The 20,738-nt window shown below is 53.7% G+C and overlaps 1 protein-coding gene across 3 annotated transcripts in view; it reads right to left on the minus strand.

Annotated features, from left to right (window-relative positions):
• Positions 1–967: 967 nt before the first annotated feature.
• CEP78 (centrosomal protein 78) overlaps positions 968–20,738 on the minus strand; it is a 21,862-nt gene continuing 2,091 nt past the window's right edge. The window contains exons 2-15 of one of the 3 annotated variants that reach the window (XM_076073156.1): positions 18,792–19,236; positions 18,021–18,220; positions 17,587–17,659; positions 16,924–17,027; positions 16,278–16,452; positions 15,046–15,159; positions 14,103–14,167; positions 13,053–13,164; positions 12,725–12,849; positions 5,554–5,628; positions 5,057–5,113; positions 4,046–4,311; positions 3,163–3,283; positions 968–1,614 (exon numbers count right to left, since the gene is read on the minus strand). In XM_076073156.1, coding sequence (XP_075929271.1) covers positions 1,594–1,614; positions 3,163–3,283; positions 4,046–4,311; positions 5,057–5,113; positions 5,554–5,628; positions 12,725–12,849; positions 13,053–13,164; positions 14,103–14,167; positions 15,046–15,159; positions 16,278–16,452; positions 16,924–17,027; positions 17,587–17,659; positions 18,021–18,220; positions 18,792–19,038 — 1,755 coding nt within the window. In that variant the 5' untranslated portion in view covers positions 19,039–19,236 and the 3' untranslated portion in view covers positions 968–1,593. Of the gene's footprint in view, positions 1,633–3,108; positions 3,284–4,045; positions 4,312–5,056; positions 5,114–5,553; positions 5,629–12,724; positions 12,850–13,052; positions 13,165–14,102; positions 14,168–15,045; positions 15,160–16,277; positions 16,453–16,923; positions 17,028–17,586; positions 17,660–18,020; positions 18,221–18,791; positions 19,237–20,738 lie in introns of all 3 variants that reach the window. The other 2 variants (XM_076073155.1, XM_076073154.1) reach the window with 2 other exon arrangements.

Here is a 20,738-nt window from a genome sequence, read left to right on the forward strand (position 1 = left end):
TGATAGAAGTGATTGGAAAGCTTAACTTGATCATGAACTAGGCGCGCACCAATGTGCCAGAAGGATTACGTCATCGGTGGCTCAAGATCGGCCTCTGTGGAGGAGGCTCGTGAAGGACGCTCCTGGGCAGGCGGTCACACTCCAACAACGGAGGGCAGAGGATCCACACTCACAACAATGAGAGGAGAGCCGGGCGGATAAAATGCAGCGAGGTGGCACAGCGGGGAGCGCAGGTGGTAGTAGCATCTGCCAGTCGGTCAACCCGGACAACCTGGATCTGTCCCGTGGCCTCCCAGTGAGCCTTCAACACTTCACGGGGCTTTAAAGTGCACCGAGCCTGGCACAAGCGTTGTGGTGACGTCACCGCCACTTAGTGGCGAATAGAGGCTGTTGTTGTTGTTGGAGGCGATGGAGGTGGTGGTTTGGTGGAGGTCATCACTTGTTCCAACAGTCTGTTCAAGGCTAATCTGGGGACCTTTGTCTCTGAAAGGGTGAGTGTGTTGAGGAGGCTCGTGAAGGTCGCTACTGGGCAGCTGGAGGCAGTCGCCCTCTAAAACAATGCAGGGCAGAGGAGCGTCACTTACGAGCACGTGGTGCCTCTGCTGGTCATCTCAATCAACCCATGGCATCTGGGTCTGTCCCGTGACCTACTGCCAGCTGCGAGCCTTCGACCCTTAATGTCGCCACAAAGTGCACCTAGCCTGGCACAAGTGGCGTGGTGACGTCACCGCCAAATCAGTGGCGAATGGCAGCTATTGTTGCCGAGTGGGTATGTTTGGAAGTGGGCAAGTGCTTGTGTCAGTGGGTGACCCAGAATGTGGTGGTTGAACACTGAATGAGATGAAAGTGTCTGGTTGTCCTCAATGTGGGTGGAGGTATCAACGATTTAAGTTTACGGGAACAGGAACCACCGTGGTAGTAGTGATAGAAGAGCGATAAGGAAATTACTGAATCGGTTAACAGAGCATCATCATCAACCACATTTATTTACATTGAAGTCTTATCAAGTCAGGAACGTTCATCCCAACTGTAGAACAACCTTGTGATTTTTTTAGGGCACTTGTTGTGATTATCACGCAATTAATCAAGAGTTAAATCATCAAACATTTTTAAAAAACCAAACCGTTACAGACTTCGAAAAGGTCTGCCAATAATGTCTTGGTGCAGGTATGTTTCTGTTGAAGCAGAAAAGCCTCACTGGAGTGCCAAGACTCTTGTTCAAGAGGGTCCTGCCAAGGTAGCATAGGAGGGGGGCGACGATCGCTACGCCTTCCCAACTGAGCAGTTTGCGCCGTATTTTTGCAAATTTGGACCCTGACGTTGGCAAACATTGGCCTACTCTCCTTCCAATGGTGCAACGGGAGGGGATGTTCAACGGCCACTGTGAGTGAAACAGAGGGCGTGGAGTACATCACAGTTCCTACACACTGCAGTATTAACCAGGGTGGCCTGGGCAGATTCGAAACCGCGAACCTCCGCAGAAAGGGGGCGAACGCGCTATCGCTGGGCCGCCGAGTCACTGCCGCCGCCGTCGCCGTGTGTTGGCCGACAGAGGCGGGCATGCAGACAGCGTGGGTCGGTGTCGAGGTCTCGCTACAGAGTGGAGACGCTGGCCTGTGAAGCACACGGAATCTGTTGCTCAAATTATACACACAAGCACAAAAAGACAAAGAACCGCCGTGTAGCCTTTAACAGACTGTTGGAGCAAGTGCCGTTAGCGAGTAGCACCGATGAAGGCCGGCAGGGCATGCGAGGGGTGGGTGACCAACACCACATCCGGCTGCCTTTGTCTCCCTAGTGGTGATGTTTACACACCACACCATGTACTCATTTGAGGCTCCCCTATACACACGCGCACACACACATTCATCTTCATTAATAGAGTTGTCCAAGTGTCCCAATAGAGGACCACAGAGCTTGGGAAACTGTTGGCGCCAGTTCCGGATGCCTTCCCTGCCGCCACTGTTGTGTCCCGCGCCTCGCGTGCGGGGAACTGGGCGGGTTTCTACTGCGTTTTGAGATAAAAACCGACACGAACGATGCTACGAATAAAACATTGATTACAATTAAAACCAGATCACACAAACACTTGTGAACATGCAGCGGGGCATGCATCACCGGTGCTATAGGCTGTGGGGCTACACTGTGAGAGGGCGTGCAACAAAATCCGCTGCTCTGCTGTGTTATTAAAAAGTCAAGCGTGATTAACTGCTGCGATGAGCATCAAGGCATTGGTGCTCATCTGCCGTTGACAGCCCCACAGGGCCAGTGGTGGAAATCCTCAATTCTTATGGCGGGGGCGAATTTATCCAGAGGGCAGATATTGTTAATCTTCCCCGCAAAGTTGTACTTATTTTATGAACCCTAATGGTCAGGATGATGGGATGGGTCAACCTCCCCCAACCAGGATTGGAACTAGTGACCTTCTGATTGGGGAGCTACTTTCTCTAACACCATGCCAACCTCAGGGAACCATGGCGAACGTGCCCTCACTGGCGGAGCCAGTGGGGGGGGGGGGGGGGGGGGGGTGGCATGTGCCTCCCCAATGATCCGATCGAAATCCCTAATTTCGATCGAATCATTGGGGTTTATTAGTAATAAATCGGCATTTTGTGACCCCCACTGCCATTGTGTAGCATAGTATTACGTGCCAGGGACTCTATGAGATGATAGGACAATAGTCTGAGTCTATAATTGGCAATAAGTAACGGCAAAGCAGTTAAAAGTGACTCAGAATTGTGCGCAGTTCCGTATACAGTACACGACTTCCCTGAAGGCATTCACCTTCAGCGAGCGCGATGCCGATCACACACGGTTTGAATTCGACCCTCGATCGATGGCTGTGCCATCGCCGCACACGTGTCCAATAAAAAGCAAGGGACAAGTCCTTACTTACTAGCAACTCCAATCATTTTTCATTGCTGGAGGGGTTGCCCCCCCACCTGAAAATCCTGGCTCCGCCATTGCGTGCCCTCCAGCATAACAGCAGTAACATTGGCCGAGGGATCGTGGCCAATTTTGCTTTTATCAGCCCAGCTACAAAGTGTTTTTTTAATTTTATTTCTATTAAAGGGGAGCAGCAAATTTAATTTGCTACTCCGCACGCACCTGCGGCAATAAGTATCGACCGGGGCGAGGGGCCGCATTGGAACCAAAGCGAACCTCTGCAGCCGCGTCGCCGTGGCCGCGTGGCGCGGCCACCCCCTCGACAAGCGACGAGGTGCATCCAAAGGGGCGCAGGTCAGAGGAGTCGATGCCGGCGATGGAAGCCAGCTCACCCAGCCTGGCACAGACAGCAGCGACATCACGCAACCCCCCACAGAGCACGAGCGATCGATGATTTATCCACGGGGGAGGGCTCTGTGTGCGTGCGCATTTTTGTTCCGCACAGTCGCTGAGCACAAAACCAAAAAGGCCCAAAACGTCAAGCGGCCAGCAACAAACAGCACTAACCGAAGGCGTGACAGATCACAGTGTAACACGTTTTTCTTTTTTTAAATAAGCAAGATTATCAGTGTTGTAAGAGAGTGAATGTGTGAGTAGGTGGATGAGTGGTTGAGTGGGCATGTGTGCAAGTTGGTGGGGTTGGTGAGTGACTGGGCGAGTGTTATTGTGACCTGCAGAGATGGAAAGAAGAACACGTGGATGAGAGAACATATACGCAAGGTAGATTCATAATCATATTGATCCTCATCCAGCAGCGGTTAGACCATGCCGAGAGACAAAGAAGACAGAAAGGCGAAAACATCAAAGAACACGTACAGGGTGAGAGACATCAGATTGGATGTTGAGAGAAGTGAGTGAAGTTTGGGCAGCACGCGTCACGGCCAGAAGGGAGCATGGCCAAAGGTCAGGACCAGTGATAGAGCAGCGGTCAAAGAAATGAAACGTGTCCGAAAATATGTCCACCTAGGAGACGGAACGATGAAATCCGCTCGCGTGCAGGAGTAAGGCGGACCGTAGCATCGTCGCAGGGCCACATTGTGTGCGCGCCGCCAGCTTTGGGCGGCCTTCATCCAGCGGTGGATGGATCACGGCCACTCACCCGGCATCCCTGAGCAGATCCAGGAAGCTGGAGAACTTGTGCACGGAGGCCTCCATGGCGCTGAGCAGCGGCTCGTCCCACACCTCCTTGCTGTGCGCGTCGCTCACACCCTCGCTTATTATCTCGGGTCGCCATTCTCCTATCAACCCCGCTCGGCTCCCGCGTGGGCCCATCCCAAAGGCCCCCTTATCGGAAGGCGCGGCCAGCAGCAACTGGCTGGCGAGGCCCGAGTTGATTTCCTGGAGGCGTAATCGCTCCCGCTGCAGCTGCTCGCGAAGACACAGCGCAGGACGACCGCCGCGTGAACTTCAGGGAACCAGCTCCCCACATGAGTTGTGCAGTGTGTTCACAGCAACAGCGGCAGGTGGCTTTGTGGTTACACTTGGGCAATCTTTTACAATTCTTCTTAATTTTACCCTTGATCAATCCACTCCCAGATTATTATATGTATTCCGCTCGTTTACCCAGGAAGCCCCGCCGAGTCTCAAGATTCTCTCTCAGGAGGGTCCTGCCAAGTGTCCACAGTGGGGGGCGACATTGCTGCTGTGCGTTTCCCAAATTGCGGCGTAATTTACTTAAACATGCTTTGGATGTTGTCGCCCTTGAAATAGTTTCTGAGCTCGATGGCCTTTACTCGGGAAATAAACTTCTGATTCTGATAAGAGTTATGTGTATTTTTTTAAGGGCTTATATGCTCCACACGACGCGGTGATTATGTGCTGTGTATGGTAGTTCGATCTGGGACCCACATCTAACAGTGGGGGGGTCCTCGTCAATAAACATCTGGAATTTCGCCAGCATTGGTTCCAAGCAAGCTTGGCTTTTACTGATGAGACAATGAATGTCAAAACCTGTTCACAGTTTTGCTTCTGTTGAACCAACAATGCTGCTAAGAAGGCCGTGTGGCTGATGTGATGTGTACAAAGTACTTGTATTTCTCTATGTGGAGGGACCGAATGTGAAGGATGCAAATTGTCTGCTGAGTCCGTGCGTACGTCTGTGCGTGCAGACCTGCGTTACGCGAAGCTCAGCTGCTTCACGAGCTCTGCGCTCTTCCTGCAACTGTCCCTGAATGCACACACAAAGACAAATGTCCCCCATGCAGTCTTGACAGATTGTTGGGGCAAGTGCGGTGAGCGAGCACCTATGAAGACCATCACGGTACACGAGGGGATGGGTGGTCAGCACCATGCCTGGCCGCCGTGGTCTCCATAGTGGCGATGTTTATGCACCAGCTACTCATTTGAGGCCGAGTCGACCTAGGGGAGGCCCAGGACCAGTTCAAATATTCACCACTTTTATTGGTCGTGAGCGGGAATTGAACTCGGGTCGCCGGGTTCGTAGCGCAGTGCGATAACCACGACGTCACCACTCCCCACTCACCCACCGACCCACCCAACCACTCACCCAACCACACTCGCCCACCAAATTACTCACCCACCCAACCACACACACAACCACTCACCGCCCCATATGACTGACCACGTAGCGAATGTGTAGAGTGTTACCTGCAGTTGCTGGCAACACTTGCACCCCACAGCTTGCACTGACGAGGCCCCCCCAGCTTCCGTCGATCTCGCTCCCTGGATCGCAACGCACGGCACAAAAGGTCACAAACAACTTCCATCGCTACCACCCAGGGTGGCAAATGCTAACGATGATTTTTCTCGAAGCGTCGTATCTCTACATTACATGTCTGACAGCTAGGTCACTGTGGGAGCTCTTTTTTAGAAAATGTGGTTGGAGTAGGCTCATCAGCATTGGTTTTACTGTCGACACCAGTCTAGAGTTTTGTTTGAACCAATAATTATTCATTTATTAACGCTAGGATGGGCTGATGGGATGTGTAAAAATGTTTTTTTACGTATATTCCTTTGCAGGGACAGATATGTAAATGAGGTATATTGTCCGCTTATTTATTTTGTTATTAATATTTTTAGCGAGTCTTTTGTCTTATTGAATTTATTCTTTAGCATTAACATCGTACCCATACCTAGCGGAGAGGGCAGGGCCCGTGCCTGTAAACATCGAGCAGTTGACCAACATTGGTTCAAGCAAAGCCTGACTACGCTGATGAGACACCAAATGTCGAAAACCGGCCCAGTTTTTCTTCCGTTGAACCAACGCTCCCGAAAACAAAATACACTCGTAGGGGGAAGGCCTCACGGCTGATGGGATGTGTGAAACGCGCTCGTAGTTATTCACGTGGAGGGACAGATATGGGAAGGAAGGAGATGAATCGTCCGCTTGTTTATTTTGTTTCTCACATCCTCAAGGACGACGCGAGTGACGAGAGCGTGCGGGGAGTCCACGCGTCGTTACACCCGCGACGCCCCGCCACTCGGCATAAACCAACGTGTAATGGACGTTGGGAGGCATGCGCGAGCAGACAGCCCAAAACAAGCGTCGCTCTCGCGCCGTCGCAGGAGAATACATGGAGACTAAATAAATAAGCGCGACATCTCTTTCCCGGGGCTTGTCTCTACGCATAACAAAATACAGGTGATGTTTTTACACATTCCGTCAGCCGCAACGTCTTTCCGGGAGTGCGTAATTTCAGCGGCGTTGGTTCAACGCAAGCAGCAAAACTCCGGACCGGTTTCTGCTCATTTATTGTGTTGCTCATGTTCTCCATAACAACACCAGCAGCGATGATCCGCTGTTGTTCACTACAGGGCTTTGCGTTGAGCTTAGGACCCCACGTCTCTCAGAGAAGGTCCTTGCCTATAAACGGGCAGTTCACCAGCATTGGTTCACGTCGACTCTGCTGATGTGGCAAGTGGATGTCAAAACCAGGAAACAAAGAAAATGTGTTTTTCGACACATCCCAGCAACCACACAGCCTTCTGATTTGACGAGAAAAACAAAACTCGGAGGTTCTCTCAATTGAGAGATATCGGCCCTGGTTTGACACAAATCCCCTCCGCTCATGAGACACTGAATTTCGAAACCACTCCAGAGTGTCACTTGTCCAACCAGCGCTGCTGATGAGCCATACTCTCAAAAAGCAGGGCTGATGAGATGTGTGTAAGAAATATATATTTTTAAATGCACTTTGGAGAGACAAACACGGCAAGGAGGCTTCTCGCAAGCAGACAAGCAGCACTGGCCAGTTTATTGTTAAGAAGCCCTAGCTGCAAAGGGCCATGGAATTTGTCTTAAAAATGTTGACACAGTCCTTAAGTAAATACTGCAGGCTAAGTTTGTATGGTACTGTACGGCACTGCCAAACACAGCCTGTGTATAATAATTATTATATTTCATCTCCAAACGCTGTCAGTTTTCTTTTTACAAAGTACAGTGTTAGGTAGAGTCACATGCTTTTTTTTAAACCACAGTTGGCCTAGAAAAATGGCCCAGATGCCACACACGTCAAACGGCCAGCAACGAACAGCACCGTTAAACTTGTAAGAGATAAGATGTTACGGGAAGTGAGCGAGGTTGTTATTGAATGAAGAACTTGGGAGGTGGGGGGAGGGAAAGAGACGATGATGGGAGGAGGGAATCCACCCAGTGGAGCAGTGGAAGAGAAGAAGCAGAGAGAGGTGTAGTGACCTTCATTGTGGTGGGTGGGTGAGGACGTGAGTGGGTGGGTGAATGAGTGAATGAGTGTGTGGATGAATGAGTGTGTGTTGGTGGTTGAGTGGGTGAATGGGTGTGTGGGTGGGTGAATGGGTGTGTGGGTGGGTGAATGAGAGTGTGGGTGGGTGAGGACGTGAGGGGGTGGGTGAATGAGTGTGTGTGGGTGGTTGACCTGGTCAAGGCCTATGATACCATCAGTAGGCCTGGGCTCTGGGTCGTTCTTCGTGCTTTTGGAGTACCTGACCCTCTGCTCACGATCATTAAGGACCTTCATGATGGTGAGCGGGCCCGGGTAAAACTACGTGGCCGGGAGTCAGAGCCATTCCCTGTACACCTTGGGGTGCGACAGGGATGTCCTCTGGCTCCCACATTATTTAACATCTATTTTGACCACGTAGTTCGTGAAGCCTTCAATAGCTGTACCGGGGGAATCTCCATATGGTACAGATATAATGGGAGGCTAATCGATGCCCGGGTGCGGTCAAGGGATGGCTCCCTATTGCTCAACCACGTTATGTATGCTGATGACTTGGTAATAGCTGCTCAGTCAGAGGAGGAGTTGGAGACGCTGCTGCTGAGACTGGAGCGTGCCACTAAGAGGTGGGGCCTTACCATCAGCCCCACCAAAACTAAGCACCTGCCTGGGTATTTTGTACCATCGGACACTCCACCCCCACAACTCCCAATCGGTGATGGGGCAGTTGTGGAGAGAGTGGAGAGTTTCCCATACCTGGGCAGTGTGCTTATGACTGGCTCCAGTTTAACAGCAGAGGTCTCACTCCGAATCAGTCGAGCGGCAATATCTTTTCATCGGTTGCGTAACGCTGTGTGGAAGCTACCTGGTCTGTCGCTCCGCACTAAGCTTCAGGTCTTCTCGGCCACGGTCATTCCCTCCCTTCTCTACGCTTGCGAAACGTGGACCCCCCTAATGGAACATCTTCGCCGGTTAGAAACATTTAGGCTGACCTGCCTACGATCCATCCTGGGTTTAACCAGACTGGATTGTGTGAGGAGCTCACAAATCCTTGAAAGATCTGGGCAGGGTCCCATCGGTGAGCTCCTCCGGCAGGCAAGGCTGCGATGGCTGGGTCATGTAGCCCGCATGCCCAGCCACCGCATGCCGAAACAGCTTTTGTTTGGCCGGATTGAGGGGGCTAAGCGGGCGCGGCACGGGCTAGAGAAGAGATGGAGTGATGTGGTACAGGAGGACGTGGAGCTGAGTGGACTTGCCGATGACTGGTACCAGCGGTGTCAAGATCGGCCTCTGTGGAGGAGGCTCGTGAAGGATGCTACTGGGCAGTTGGAGGCAGTCGCCCTCCAACAACAACGGAGGGCGGAGGAGCGACGCTCACAACAGCGAGCGGAGCGCCGGGTGGCTAAAGCACAGCAGGTTGGCACAGTAGGGGGCACAGGTGGTGCATCAGCCAGTCATCTCAGTCAGTCGACCCGTGGCACCTGGGTCTGCCCCGTGACCTCCTGCCAGCGGGCGTTCGACACTTCACGTGGCCTCAGGGTGCACATAGCCTGGCACAAGCGTCGTGGTGACGTCACCGCCACTTAGTGGCGAATGGCGGTTGTTGTTGTTGTTGTTGTTGTGGGTGGTTGAGTGGGTGAATGGGTGTGTGGGTGGGTGAATAAGTGTGGGTGGGTGAGAACGTGAGTGGGTAGGTGAATGAGTGAATGAGTGTGGATGAATGAGTGTGTGTGGGTGGTTGAGTGGGTGGGTGAATGAGTGTGTGGGTGGGTTGGTGAATGAGTGTGTGGGTTGGTGAATGAGTGTGTGGGTTGGTGAATGAGCGTGTGGGAGGGTGAATGAGCGTGTGGGAGGGTGAATGACTGTGTGGGTTGGTGAATGAGTGTGTGGGTGGGTGAATGAGTGTGTGGGTGGGTGGGTGAATGAGAGTGTGGGTGGGTGAATTAGAGTGTGGGTGGGTGAATGAGAGTGTGGGTGGGTGAATGAGTGTGTGGGTGGGTGAATGAGTGTGTGTGTGGGTGGATGAATGAGTGTGTGGGTGGGTGAATGAGTGCATGGGTGGGTGAATGAGCGTGTGGGTGGGTGAATGATGTGAGCGAGTGAATGATGTGAGTGGGTGAATGAATGTGTGTGTGGGTGAATGACTGTGTGGGTGGGTGAATGACTGTGTGGGTGGGTGAATGAGTGTCAGTGGGTGAATGACTGAGTGGGTGGGTGAATGATGTGGGTGGGTGAATGAAAGTGTGGGTGGGTGAATGAGTGTGGGTGGGTGAATGAGTGGGTGGGTGAATTAGTGTGTGGGTGAATGAGAGTGTGGGTGGGTGAATGAGAGTTTGGGTGGGTGAATGAGTGTGTGGGTGGGTGAATGAGTGTGTGGGTGGGTGAATGAGTGTGTGGGTGGGTGAATGAGTGTGTGGGTGGGTGAATATGTGGGTTGGTGAATGAGTGTGTGGATTACCTGTGAGTGTGAGGGTTACCTGTTTGTGAGGGTTACCTGTGTGAGGGTTACCTGTGAGTGTGAGGGTTACCTGTGTGTGAGGGTTACCTGTGTGTGAGTGGGTTACCCGTGTGTGAGGGTTACTTGTGTGTGAGAGTTACCTGTGTGTGAGGGTTACCTGTGAGTGTGAGGGTTACCTGTGTGAGGGTTACCTGTGTGTGAGAGTTACCTGTGTGTGAGAGTTACCTGTGACTGTGAGGGTTACCTGTGTGCGAGGGTTACCTGTGTGTGAGAGTTACCTGTGAGTGTGTGAGGGTTACCTGTGACTGTGAGGGTTACCTGTGTGTGAGAGTTACCTGTGACTGTGAGGGTTACCTGTGAGTATGTGGGTTATCTGTGTGTGAGGGTTACCTGTGAGTGTGTGAAGGTTACCTGTGTGTGAGAGTTACCTGTGTGTGTGGGTTACCTGTGAGTGTGTGATTGTTACCTGTGTGTGTGGGTTACCTGTGAGTGTGTGAGGGTTACCTGTGTGTGAGGGTTACCTGTGTGTGAGGGTTACCTGTGAGTGTGTGGGTTACCTGTGTGTGTGTGAGGGTTACCTGTGAGTGTGTGGGTTACCTGTGTGTGAGGGTTACCTGTGAGTGTGAGGGTTACCTGTGTGTGTGAGGGTTACCTGTGTGTGAGGGTTACCTGTGACTTTGAGGGTTACCTGCGTGAGGGTTACCTGTGAGTGTGAGGGTTACCTGTGTGTGTGGGTTACCTGTGAGTGAGGGTTACCTGTGTGTGGGTTACCTGTGACTGTGAGGGTTACCTGTGTGAGGGTTACCTGTGAGTGTGAGGGTTACCTGTGAGTGTGTGGGTTACCTGTGAGTGTGGGTTACCTGTGAGTGAGGGTTACCTGTGTGTGAGGGTTACCTGTGTGTGTGGGTTACCTGTGAGTGAGGGTTACCTGTGAGTGAGGGTTACCTGTGTGTGAGGGTTACCTGTGAGTGAGGGTTACCTGTGAGTGTGTGGGTTACCTGTGAGTGTGTGGGTTACCTGTGTGTGAGGGTTACCTGTGTGAGGGTTACCTGTGAGTGTGTGGACTACCTGTGAGTGTGTGGGTTACCTGTGTGTGAGGGTTACCTGTGACTGTGTGGACTACCTGTGAGTGTGTGGGTTACTTGTGTGTGAGGGTTACCTGTGAGTGTGTGGGTTACCTGTGTGTGAGGGTTACCTGTGTGTGAGGGTTACCTGCGAGTGGATTACCTATGTGTGTGATGGTTACCTGTGTGTGTGGGTTACCTGTGTGTGGGTTACCTGTGACTGTGAGGGTTACCTGCGAGTGTGTGAGGGTTACCTGTGACTGTGTGGACTATCTGTGAGTGTGTGGGTTACCTGTGTGTGAGGGTTACCTGTGTGTGGGTTACCTGTGAGTGTGTGGGTTATCTGTGTGTGAGGGTTACCTGTGTGTGTGAGGGTTACCTGTGAGTGTGTGGGTTACCTGTGTGTGAGGGTTACCTGTGTGTGGGTTACCTGTGACTGTGAGGGTTACCTGTGAGTGTGTGAGGGTTACCTGTGTGTGTGTGGGTTACCTGTGTGTGAGGGTTACCTGTGTGTGTGTGGGTTACCTGTGTATGAGGGTTACCGGTGTGTGTGTGGGTTACCTGTGACTGTGAGGGTTACCTGTGTGTGTGTGGGTTACCTGTGTGTGAGGGTTACCTGTGTGTGTGTGGGTTATCTGTGAGTGTGTGGGTTACCTGTGACTGTGAGGGTTACCTGTGAGTGTGTGGGTTACCTGTGTGTGTGTGGGTTACCTGTGTGTGTGTGGGTTACCTGTGAGTGTGTGGGTTACCTGTGTGTGGGTTACCTGTGAGTGTGTGGGTTACCTGTGTGTGAGGGTTACCTGGGTGTGAGGGTTACCTGTGACTGTGTGGATTACCTGTGACTGTGAGGGTTACCTGTGACTGTGAGGGTTACCTGTGTGTGGGTTACATGTGAGTATGAGGGTTACCTGTGTGTGTGTGGGTTACCTGTGAGTGTGTGGGTTACCTGTGTGTGGGTTACCTGTGAGTGTGTGGGTTACCTGTGTGTGAGGGTTACCTGTGACTGTGTGGATTACCTGTGACTGTGAGGGTTACCTGTGACTGTGAGGGTTACCTGTGTGTGGGTTACATGTGAGTATGAGGGTTACCTGTGTGTGTGTGGGTTACCTGTGTGAGGGTTACCTGTGACTGTGTGGACTACCTGTGAGTGTGTGGGTTACCTGTGTGTGAGGGTTACCTGTGTGTGAGGGTTACCTGTGAGTGTGTGGGTTACCTGTGAGTGTGAGGGTTACCTGTGTGTGGGTTACCTGTGTGTGGGTTACCTGTGAGTGTGTGGGTTACCTGTGACTGTGAGGGTTACCTGTGTGTGGGTTACATGTGAGTGTGAGGGTTACCTGTGTGTGTGTGGGTTACCTGTGTGAGGGTTACCTGTGACTGTGTGGACAACTTGTGAGAGTGTGGGTTACCTGTGACTGTGAGGGTTACCTGTGTGTGTGAGGGTTACCTGTGTGTGTGGGTTACCTGTGTGTGAGGGTTACCTGTGTGTGAGGGTTACCTGTGAGTGTGTGGGTTACCTGTGTGTGAGGGTTACCTGTGTGTGAGGGTTACCTGCGAGTGGATTACCTATGTGTGTGAGGGTTACCTGTGACTGTGTGGGTTACCTGTGAGTGTGTGGCGCGTGTGGCACGGGCTGCGGAGCGCCAGGGCACATGTTTGCCGCCATCCTGAGTCGGCGCGTGACATCGGCCTCCGTCACCGCTCTCATTTTTGCTCTGCTTCGCCACAGCTACAGACACAAAGATCCCCCCGCAGCCTCTACCAGACTCACGGAAATACAGAATTCATTTGTAACGCGCACGAAGCACAGACAGGGCGAGCAAAGCAGCCAGAACCAACACCACTGATCGCCCGAGCTCTCGAGCCGGCAGCGGACCCGACGGCGAGGAGCGGTGGCGCCGCGGCGAGGGGGGCGCGCGTGGGACGACTCGCCTGTGCGGATCACCGCTCGGCCCTTCGCCCGGCTGCCCAGGTGCAGCAGCCGCTTCTTCCTCTGCGCCACCGGCGATGGGACCCTGGGCGCCGGCTGGGGGAGCCACTCGAACTGCGGAGCGGCAGCAGAGACGTCGTCGCGGGTCCACTCTGATCTTATCTCGGTCGTCTCTCGCGCAGATTCGCGTAGCAGCGGCCTTAATTTTCAAGGCGCTTTTTGCAACGATTATAAAATTGTACCCCGAGGTGATGGTGGTTGAGATAATGAAGGGTGGGGGTTGTTATTAAAAGCGGTGGTGCAGTTGTGTTGACAGTTATGAAAACAGGGGGGAGTGGTTAAGGAGGGGTTGGGGTAGGCCTGGTCATAGTTGGTGGGGGGGGTTAGGGAGTAGCGATAGAGGTTGGAGTAGTGATAGGAGTTGGGGTAGTGGTAGCGATATTAGTGATAGGGGTTGGGGTAGCGATATTAATGATAGGGGTTGGGGTAGTGGTAGCGATATTAGTTTTAGGGGTTGGGGTAGAGATATTAGTGATAGGGGTTGGGGTAGTGGTAGCGATATTAGTGATAGGGGTTGGGGTAGTGGTAGCGATAGTAGTGATAGGGGTTGTGGTAGGGGTTGGGGTAGGCCTGGTCATAGCTGGGGGGACGGGGCAGGGAGTAGTGGAAGCAGTAAGATGGGCATGGGAGAGGAGATGGGGGTTGTGTCCAGGAAGGAGCAGAAGCTCCAGGTTGTTCTCGTGAAGATGATTGTTTGTTTGCTCTAGTGGGAGCCAGCTGAGAACTCAAGAGGCCAGGAGAATCATATTTATTTATACAGGAGGAATCCAATGAGCTATGAAGCTCTTTTTCACAGATCTTCAGTAGGGTCTCATCTGCAAGAGTGGCTGAGCTGGGTCAACAAAATAACAAAAACCAATCGCGTACGAAGTACAGCAAGCAAGCAAACATAAATTAGTATTAAAAATTACCAAATATAAGTTATAGCAGAGACAATCAAATAGAAGCAACCGCACGCTTCAGCACGGAAAGGGAGAGAGGACGTCACTCACCTCTGCGGTTTCTCCACGAGAATTCACGAAGAGCTTCTCAAGGATCTCCAGCAGAAGCTCGTGCTCTGCACACCAACGCAACACGCGAGCCAGGCGACGCGCACACACGAGAGACTCCGAGACTCGCCAGGCACAGCGGTGAACTGCTTGATTGTGCAGTTCACGTGCTTGCGAGTGTGCGGGGAGCGGTAGTGTAGCGGTTAGCGTGCTGCGCTACGAACCCGGCAACCCGAGTTCGATTCCCGCTCACTCCCAACACCATCTGAACTTATCTTGGGCTTCCCCTAGGTCGACTCAGCCTCAAATTAGTACCTGGTGCTGTGTTAACATCACCACTGGTGAGACGACAAATTTTGGCCAGGCGTGGTGATGGCCACCCACCCCTTCGTGTGCTGTGCCGGCCTTCATAGGTGCTCGCTAACAGCACTTTTCCCAAAAGTAAATTGAGGCTATATGGGGTATCTTTTTCTTTAATTGTATATGAGTGATAGGGAAAGGTAGTGTAGTGGTTAGGACACTGCACTGTGTACCTGAAGTGGATTCCTGCTTATGACCAATAACAGTGGCGAATATTTAAACCATGTTGGGCCTCCCTTAGATCGACTCAGTCTCATATGAGTGCGTGATGTGGTGCATAAACATCAGCAGCAGGGAGATAAAGGCAGCCGGGCGTGGTGCTGTCCACCAACCCTCTCGCGTGCCGTGCCGGCCTTCGTACATGCTCGCTAACAGCACTTGCCCCTACAGTCTGTGAAGGCTATATGGGGGATCTTTGTGTGTGTGTGTGTACATGTCATTCCGTGTTTGCTATGTGTCAATTGACACTGAGGACACCCGTGTAAATGAGACGTTCCATCTCGAGGCATTTCGCCGGTGAAACACTAAGTAATACAATTTAAATAACAGGCTGTGGTGGTCGCGGTGTGCATATCCCCCACCGTACCAACGAGAGGGTTTCCCCGCAGGTCCACAACTGAGAGGGCCGAGTTGGACTCCAGGAGATGGAGCACGGCGCGCGCTCCCTCCTCACCCACGCCGCACTGCTGCATGTCCACAGCTGCGCACGCACACACAACGAAAATGATCCCCCTCGGAGGCTTCACGCACTGTTGGGGTGGAGTGCTGTCACTTTGCTGGGAGAATTCCTGCCAAGGATTACGCAGCATTGACCCTTCCCTGCCAGGCAGCACGCTGAGAGGAGGCTTGCGGACCCCCAGTGTTGTTTCAGAACGGAGCGGTCCCGCACAGACGCCATATTCTCTGTCCGCCTGCTACAGCACAGGTGTAGGGAAATTAATCAGGACCTATATCTGTGCTTTATTGACCTGATCATAGGTCAGGGCTCTGGGTTATTTTTCGTGCTTTTGGAGTCCCTGACCAGAGCTCTGCTCACAAACAGACCTTCATATTGGTGGGCCCAGGTAAAGTTGCGTGACTGGGTCAGACCCTTTTCCTCATCACCTTGGGGTGTGAAGGGATGTCCTCTGGCCCCCACATTATTTTTTAAAAATGTAGACCACGTAGTTCAAGAAGCTTTTCATGGCTGTACCGGAGGAATTTACATCTGGTACAGATACAATGGGAGGCTGATCAATGCCCGGGTGCAATCAAGAGATGGCTCCCTACTGGTCAACAATGTTGCGTATGCTGTTGAGCTGGTGATTGCTGCTCACACTGAGGAGTTGGAGTTTCTGCTGCTGAACCTGGAGCATGCTACTCAGAGGTGGGGTCTTGCCATCTTCCCCAAAAAACAAAGTACCTGCCTGGGAATTGTGCATCATCAAACACTCCACCCCCTCCACTCCCTATGAGTGATGGAGCAGTTGTGGAGAAAGTGGAGGGGTTTCCATACCTGGATAGTGTGCTTATCACCAGTTCCGGTTTGACAGCAGAGTTCTCACTCTGAATGAGTTGAGCGGTATGATCTCTTCATCAGCTGCGTAACACTGTGTGGAGCTACCTGGCCTGTTGCTCCACATGAAGCTTCTGGTCTTTTCAGGCACAATCATGCCCTCCCTTATTTTTGCTTCCGAAACATTCAGGCTGGCCTACCTACGATTCAGACTGGATTGCGTGAAAGACCTGAACACCGTCCCAACAGTGAGCTCCTCCAAACCACACCGCTTGCGCCACGTGTGCAGCAACAGCGGCGCAGCACGTGCGTTTCGCGCTAACCTTTGACCCAAAGGTCGTCGGCCAGGGCGAGGGCCAGGGCGGCCGCCCCCCGGTCTCCGACGAGCGGGTTGCGGTTGAGGCTGACGCGGCGCAGCCCGGCCATGCGCTCCAGGTCGGGGCGCCCGTAGCGCAGGGAGCCCGCCCAGGCCTCCCCGTGCCGCGCCCGTGCCTGGTGCTGCGTGCGCACACGGATCAACGGGCGAGCGTCAAAACGCGAGCCGCCTCGCCGGAGACGCGCGCTGCTAAGAGGAACTGGCGCAGTGAGGCGGCACCCCGGGCCCTGTCTCTCTACGACATTCAACACTAACAGTCTGCGAGCAACGACCCTTCTCCCTCGCCCATCTCTTCTCCCTTAGCTCATCCTCCCCCACCCCTATCACTACCCCAAACCCTTATCGCTACCCGTATCACTACCCCTATCACTACCCTTGACAGCCTAAACGCCCACACCTCTGACAGTGCTGTTTGTTGCTGGCCACATAACGTTTTGGGCCTTCGTGTTTAAAGAACACCCACAGAAACACGGTCACCGGCAGGGTGGGCCCTCGCCACCCATGCCCTTTCCGTCCGTGGGCATCCGCCGCCCCCCCCCCCCCCAAACACGGGGGGGGGGGGGGGTGCCAAGGCCCGAGCCCTTCCGCTGTACCGTGATGACGTCAGACAGCATCGCCGCTCCGCGCCAGCTGAGACCGCAGCCGCTCACGTCGAGCCGCACCAGCGATGTGCAGCCCTTCGCACTGCGGCAGATCGCTGCGGCAGGCACACACGGTGGGGGGGGGGGGGGGGGGGGGGGGGGAGAAGAGCACGGTGCCACAGACACGGTTAGCCGAGCAGACGTGGAAACACCTTTGCCGGGCGTTGGTAACCCCATTCCACGGCATCGGACACGGCAGGTAGGAGGAAAGCCGAGATGCCGTGGATTAGGGTTCATTCTCAAGAGGCATGAAGGAAGGATGCTCGTAAACATGCTGTGATGATGCAATGTGTGTGTATGTTTGTCCGATAGAAGAGAGCTGCCCCTGCCACAGGAATGTGGAATGACCACCGCTGGCTCTGCAGGGCTGCAGGCGGTAGATGAGTGCCGCCTCGATGCTCATTTGAGTTGATGCTGTGTGTGATGATGCTGTGCGTGATGACGCTGTGCGTGAAGATGCTGTACGTGATAATGATAATGCTGTCTGTGATGATGCTGTCCGTGATGACGCCGTGCGCGATGACGCCGTGCGCAATAAGCGCTGTGTGTGATAGCTCCATGCTCAATGGACAGTGTCATATTTGTGGAACATTCTGTGAGAGTTAATGCACTTACTCTCCAAACCGCCATCTCCCATGGGGCAGTTTGCCAGGGACAGAGTCTCCAAACACGAACTCTGGGCGATTCCCTGCAGCAACAACAAGGACACGGCCTTTCCGTCACACAGACCCACTGAGACGCAGCCGTCTCACACGTACACAAAACAACCCACCACATACGTTCAACCCATCACGCAGGGTAAGCCACTTGGGGTTTGGGAAGAGAAAATTGGCAGGCGAGTGCTGTTGACGTGACTGGGCAGGGTGGGGCAGGGCCGCTTGTCGAGACCGGCACTGGAGCGGTCTCCATGAGTCCCGAAGATCAAGGGGAAGTCCCCACAGCAGACGGGGTGAGACTGAGGCCAAAATCTATGGGTGCCTGCGCGAGTCTACGGTCCTCCGCTGGAGTCTACGGCATCGGCCGTGACAACGTCTCGTTCTTGAACTCACCTTTGCCAAAGCGAGCAGGTTGGATGGCCGCAGGGGCAGGCCCGTCAGCTCCAGGCGAGTGAGGACCGGGGAGGCGGCCAGGCAGGCCCCGAGGGCCTGGCTTAGCCTGGCGGTGACGTCGCGCGAGTGCAGCGGTGGGCCAGCGGAGCCTGCGGGGCCGGGTAGCCGGGAATCCCGCCGGGGCGGCGTCCGTGTGGAGCCTGTGGCGGTGGTGACAACAAACGGCGGCATCGCACCGGGTGTCACGAGCATGCGCTGTCGCGCTGGCAATACAAGGATCTCTGTATTCATGCGTGTATGCCTGTGTGTGTTTGTGAGCGCGTGTGTGGATGCGAATAATGGAGAACTCAAGGCTGGTCCCAACCGTCCCTATGTTCTCACGGAATGTACACACACAGGCAACAACGCAAATATCCCCTGTGTAGCTCACAAAGCAACACACAAGGGGTGGGTGGTTAGCAGCACGGTCGGCCGCATTTGTCTCCCTAATACTGATGTGTACACACTGCCAAAGGTACTCATTTATGAGTCAACCTAGGGGAGGCCCAGGCCTGGTACAGATATTCGTCATGGCATGTTCTCTCTGCAGCAAAACGGGGCGGGGGGGTTGTGAATTTGCATGCTCCACACAGAGGGACGCCAGAGTCGGGAGCCGAACAAAGGGTGGAGCTAGCGTCACCACTGCCACCACACCATCCACCCACATGCCGTCCCCACGCCGTCCTGGCGACAATGAAAGCGATACCGCTGCCGCCTATGCGGGGAGCCCACCTGCGTCGGCGCGCCGGCCGCCGCTCCGCACGCACACAAAGCTTAGGTGGCGGTTGACGTGCAGCGCGTTGGCGACGGGCGTCCAGTCGGCGAGCCGCACGCGGTCCCCGTGCAGGTCGAGGCCCCCGCGGGCCAGGTGGGCCGTCACGGCCGGCAGCGGCGCGCAGTCCTGCAGGGCGCAGAGGTGCGCGTAGTACGAGCCAAGGTCCAGCGCCCCGCGACGCCTAGCCTGCACCGACGCCAGCATGGCGCCAACGACGCTGGCGGTAGTGCCGGTGCAGCCGCCAGCCTGGGGTCACCACCTAACCTTTGACCCGCAGGCAAGTTTCTCAGTCGGCGTGAGGTCTCTCAGACGCTTGAGGTTGCAGGTCGATGTTGTTGAACCAGGCGCGAGAACTCAAGAAGAGACCAGCTTAGTCGCATTGGCGACAGCGACCTGGGTCTCCTGAATGGCAAAAGCAAAACCATTTGGGAGTAAAGCGACGAAGAAAATGTAAATTGGAACAAAAACAACTGTGTCAACACGAGAAAAAAACGAATGTTATTGCGCACAGATCAACGTTAAATAACAAAAACGCCGCAGTGTAAATCATCTCGGGCAGATTGTTTTTAGACTGACTTTACCGAAAGAACCAAAGAATATGATCTTAGCACAGTTACAAAACTGAATTAGAGAAACATACGGTTATTGGCGGGTGACTATTGCACTCGTACGGAAACAGACGGCGATGTGATTAAGATGATGATGGTGCTGGCGCAGTGATGGTGATGCCAATCCTAGGGTGGCCGCGACCTTTCCCGCAGAATGGGCATGGGCAGAGTTCTCAGCCAGCACCGGCTCCACTCACACGTGGCTGTAAGAGTTGGTAGCTTTTCACAGCCAAATGGTAATTGACTTTTGGAGTTCGCAAATAAAATCAACCTCAGTCGTGCTGTAATGAAGCACCACACACAATACAGGTACCAGATTTCAGATGGCAATCCCTTCGGTGTTGCAAAGTGGGTGGGTGACAAGCACAAGGACAAAGATCCCCCGCGTAGCCCACAACGGCTGTTGGGGCAAGCCCTGTTTGAAAAGTACCTATGAAGGCCGCCACTGCACACGCAGGGGTTGGGGTGGCCAGAACCACGTCCAGCTGCCACCTATCTCCCCAATGCTGTTGGTGTTTTTAAAGCAAACCGTACTCGGTAGTTATTTAAGGCTGAGTAGACAGAGGGGAGGCCCAGGGCCGGTTCAGATAATCGTCATCGATGTTGGCAGTGCGCTAACCACTGCGCCGCCGCTCCCCGCACGAGCGGGTGACCACTTGCGTACAAACGCACATCCGACAAACAACGCATGCACACTCATGAGTGTGGGTATGAGTGCTTGGGTGAAGTGCGTGGGTAAATAAGAGAGTACGTGGGTGAGCGGTTGAGTGAATGAGTGGGTGAGGAGTGAGTGTGTGACGGAAGGAGTGTGTGTGAATGGTTGAGTGGGTGGGTGAGGAGAGTGAGTGTGAGTATGTGAGTGGTTGAGTGAGTGAGGAGAGTGAGTGTGTGAATGGGTGAAGGAAGGAGTGTGTGAGTGGGTGAGGGAAGGAGTGTGTGTGAGGAGAGTGTTTGAGTGGGTGAATGAAGGAGTGTGTGAGTGGGTGAGGAGAGTGAGTGAGTGAGAGAAGGAGTGTGTGAGTGGGTGAGGAGAGTGAGTGTGAGTGGATGAAGGAAGGAGTGTGTGAGTGGGTGAGGAGAGTGAGTGTGTGAGTGGGTGAAGGAAGGAGTGTGTGAGTGGGTGAGGAGAGTGAGTGTGTGAGTGGGTGAGGAGAGTGAGTGGGTGAGAGAAGGAGTGTGTGAGTGGGTGAGGAGAGTGAGTGAGTGGGTGAGGAAAGGAGTGTGTGAGGAGAGTGTGTGGGTGAGGGAAGGAGTGTGTGAGTGGGTGAGGAGAGTGAGTGAGTGTGTGAGGGAAGG

The sequence above is a fragment of the Petromyzon marinus genome, chromosome 40 (assembly GCF_048934315.1).
Source record: "Petromyzon marinus isolate PM22_M1 ecotype Great Lakes invasive population chromosome 40, UKy_Petmar_22M1.pri1.0, whole genome shotgun sequence".
NCBI classification, from domain to species: Eukaryota; Metazoa; Chordata; class Hyperoartia; order Petromyzontiformes; family Petromyzontidae; genus Petromyzon; species Petromyzon marinus.